Source organism: Notothenia coriiceps, unplaced genomic scaffold, assembly GCF_000735185.1.
Source record: "Notothenia coriiceps isolate Sejong01 unplaced genomic scaffold, NC01 NC01_scaffold00018844, whole genome shotgun sequence".
Classification (NCBI taxonomy): domain Eukaryota; kingdom Metazoa; phylum Chordata; class Actinopteri; order Perciformes; family Nototheniidae; genus Notothenia; species Notothenia coriiceps.
Window position 1 is genome coordinate 58,537 of NW_011351545.1, and position 3,244 is coordinate 61,780.

Consider the following 3,244-nt stretch of genomic DNA (forward strand, 5'->3'; position numbering starts at 1 on the left):
CTACAGGAACTTTTTAAACAGCTTTTTTCTCCACCCGTGCTGGCACGTTAAAGTGGAGAAAAAGTACAGCAGCAAAAAACCACCATCTAAAGGATGGGTACGAGCCCGGTTTAAACGGGCCCGGGGCCTGAAATTATTAAAAGACCGTGGCACCGCTAAGCACTCCGACGTTACCTGTATTTTTTCCAGTACTGGAGACATTTAAAAAATATAGTGGTCCATCGTGGCGTATTCATTACTGGACAACTAACACATTATACTTGCAGGTTGTGTTAGTCGTCGCCCAGCTCCCTTTCCTACACATCCCGCAAAAAGACAACGACAAATGCGTCTATGATTATTTTCGATATTTCCAATCCAGACGAGAGATCTCTCTCTCCCCCGTCTGTGTGCGAGGGGGCGAGGCGCACACACACACACACACACACACACACACACACACACACACACACACGCACACGCATACGCACACGCACACGCACACGCACACAGCCTTTTTTATTGATTCATGGCATTGGAGGAGATAGCGAGGAGAACTAAGCGCTCCGAGGTGTGGTTAAACTTTACCCGTCTCGATGTGGACAATGTTCGTTACCAAAAGTGCAATAAGAGTTTAGCATGTAAGGGCGGTAACACGAGCAATTTGTTAAAAACATTTAGCAAAAGTGCACCACATTCAGACGGAGAAATGCACCGGGTTCGACTGTCTTTCTAGTAGCTCTGTAGCCCCATCCACGAGTAACGTTTCCACGTCAGGTGTTATGTATGCAAGCAGCAACACACAGAGTTAACTACATTATACAAACATGGGTTGATGATTAGAGGTAACCGAGTTATTTATTTTGTTAAAGTTTCAGCTATTCTGTTTACAGTTCTGTCATCAGATTATTTAATACGATTTGTTAAAACACTGTTGTTTCTTTTGATATGAAATATTATTTATTTAATTTATTTTGTTTGGTTAATTTACTTTTTTTGTTTGTTTTAAAGAACCGATAATAATACCGTTAAAGGGCCGGATCGATAAGCGGTATCGATAAAAGTAGTAGTACCGTTAAAACCTTAACGATACAACATCTAATGCAATCAATGTGTGAAAATACATTTGGGTTTTTCAATTGCTCTCGTTCTCTGTAGGAAAAAACACCTTCCCTAAATCAATGATATCTCAACAATGTCATCACCTGTTTTAAACATGACAGATTCGACATGCAACACTTATTCAATTGCATATTCAGACACATAGAAAAGACTTCTGGGAAATGTAGGAAACAACATACAAAAGTAAAAGTAGAAGCAGCAGCTTGACAGAAATGTAGGATCATCAAAAAAAGCAAATAACTAATATAGCAAAGCTTGAATGTATTAAAAAGTATATTATTATATCGCTTCTTCAATGCTATTCAATACTGAACGCCTGTGATGTTAAGGCGTCTTACCGATCTCACTGCAGCCAGTATATTTATCACCGTGCCCTCCAGCCTCTGCCCGTTGGCCACGATGTCTCCCAGAGAGTAGAAATCCCCGGGGTCTTTCACTGGGAGGTGGATCAGAGGTAGCAGCCGCTCGATGGTGCCCGTATCGGCACACAGAGACACCTGGGAGTGAACCTCTGTCACCATCAGCCTGTAGAAGCTAACAGAGCAGACACAGGCCTTTTGAACACCATCATCACACAGTTACATCATGTTTTACACAGCATTACACTGGGTTGTATATTAACATTATTACCCTCCGGCTGTTAAAAGCTCCAGAGAGTGACCATGAAAGAATCCTCTATGGAATCTGTATTAAAAAGTGATAATTACCTAGGTGTTGTGGGACAGAATTTGTCCCCTTTCTCCGGGTCTTTGCTGGAAACTAAAGGATTTTCAACAATGACTGGAAAAAATGATGAGAAAAAAGTCATTCACATTAGTTTTATGTTTTTGTATTAGATTTAAAGTTTTTAGGCATTTTTAAAAGTATGTTATTGCTACAATTTGTATTATATCAAGACATTTTTGCGTAGCTTGATTTGTATTCTACAAGTAAAGACATATCAAAAGCTGGCATGACCAAAGCTTAATTTTTACTACGACTAAATAAAAGAAAAACAAGATATAAGCACTTGTGTTGCATCCCATAAAATACATTTCTATTTGCCAAAATCCATTCATTTTTAGGAACTCTTCAAGCTTTGGGTCTTTGACAGTGACTTCCTCACCACAGTCTCCAGTGCTGAAGCTGTTGGAGAGCCCGTTGACGTACAAGTCGTTCCCCCATGCCGTGACATTAACGAAGAAGTCAGGCGAGTCCTTGATAGTGAAACCAAACGTGAATCTTTCCACACCGATATCTGAAATTCGGATAGGTTCAGTTAGTGTTCAATCCAGTTAGATGGGAAAGACATGGAGAAAAAAAAGCTTCCAGAAGAGGGGGCTGGTGTACAACACAATGAGGTGCACTGATGTTAGGAGAGTGTGACATTGAAATTAAATCTAAACTAATATGACAAAAAAAAATACTAACTTTTTCTGTCAGGGAAGCTTTTGACATCAGATTTCCCAATGACGATGCCTGCCACTTTCTGAAAAATATTTAAAAGACAATGAAAATTACAATATTGGATATTTTAATCAGTGGTCAGTTAACAAAACTAATTCAGAAAAACAGGCCACAAATATCCATAATTTAAGACAATTTTCCATGGCGTTTACACACTGGTTTTGTTTAAAGGGATATTGTAGAAACACATAGATATGAAATAGCTGTATATCTAAACTCACCGGATGAGAGAGGTTGGGATGCAGCTCAGAGATGGCAATGAACGTCTGAGCAGCCATTTTATCAAATCATCACTTAAATCCAGTCCAGTTTTTAATATATTTACAGTCACTGTAATGAGGTAAAACAAATAAAACAATACAAGGTGAAAGTTGTGGTTTAATTCCAACTAGAACAAAGCTATTAAAGCATTTCTCAATTTCTAACATGGCCTTATTCTGACTATTAAAACAAACAGACAGCAGTTACTTGCTAAGTTTTGTTAAGTAGTTAGCTAGCAAGGCTAGTAAAGTTAACATTAACAGTGACTTGTTCACTCTTATCACACCTCTAAATTACCTGAGGGTTTTAACTAAGTCTGAATTTAATATTTAGAATATTTTTAGCTTAGTTTCAGTTATACCTAAGACCTTTTTTATTTTTTAATTCGTCTTTTCTCTTTGACTTTACCTGCTTTGTTTTCCCAAACGGTTATTTG

At 38.3% G+C, this 3,244-nt stretch overlaps 1 protein-coding gene across 1 annotated transcript; it reads right to left on the minus strand.

The window, feature by feature from the left end:
- Window positions 1-272: 272 nt before the first annotated feature.
- On the minus strand, window positions 273-2,825 carry meiob (meiosis specific with OB-fold). The gene is made up of 6 exons (XM_010777903.1): window positions 2,769-2,825; window positions 2,512-2,569; window positions 2,207-2,338; window positions 1,809-1,881; window positions 1,440-1,635; window positions 273-296 (listed from the first exon to the last, which is right to left on the minus strand). The coding sequence occupies exons 1-6, from the start codon at window positions 2,823-2,825 to the stop codon at window positions 273-275; spliced, it is 540 nt and encodes a 179-aa protein (XP_010776205.1).
- Window positions 2,826-3,244: the final 419 nt, after the last annotated feature.

Excerpts from the sequence above, each read along its gene's own strand:
- meiob (XM_010777903.1), bottom strand. The coding sequence starts at position 2,825 with ATGGCTGCTCAGACGTTCATTGCCATCTCTGAGCTGCATCCCAACCTC. Across the intron at positions 2,570-2,768 it reads ATCCCAACCTCTCTCATCCG|AAAGTGGCAGGCATCGTCAT; the intron begins GTGAGTTTAGAT and ends AATATTTTTCAG. Across the intron at positions 1,636-1,808 it reads TTCTGTCCCACAACACCTAG|CTTCTACAGGCTGATGGTGA; the intron begins GTAATTATCACT and ends CTGCTCTGTTAG.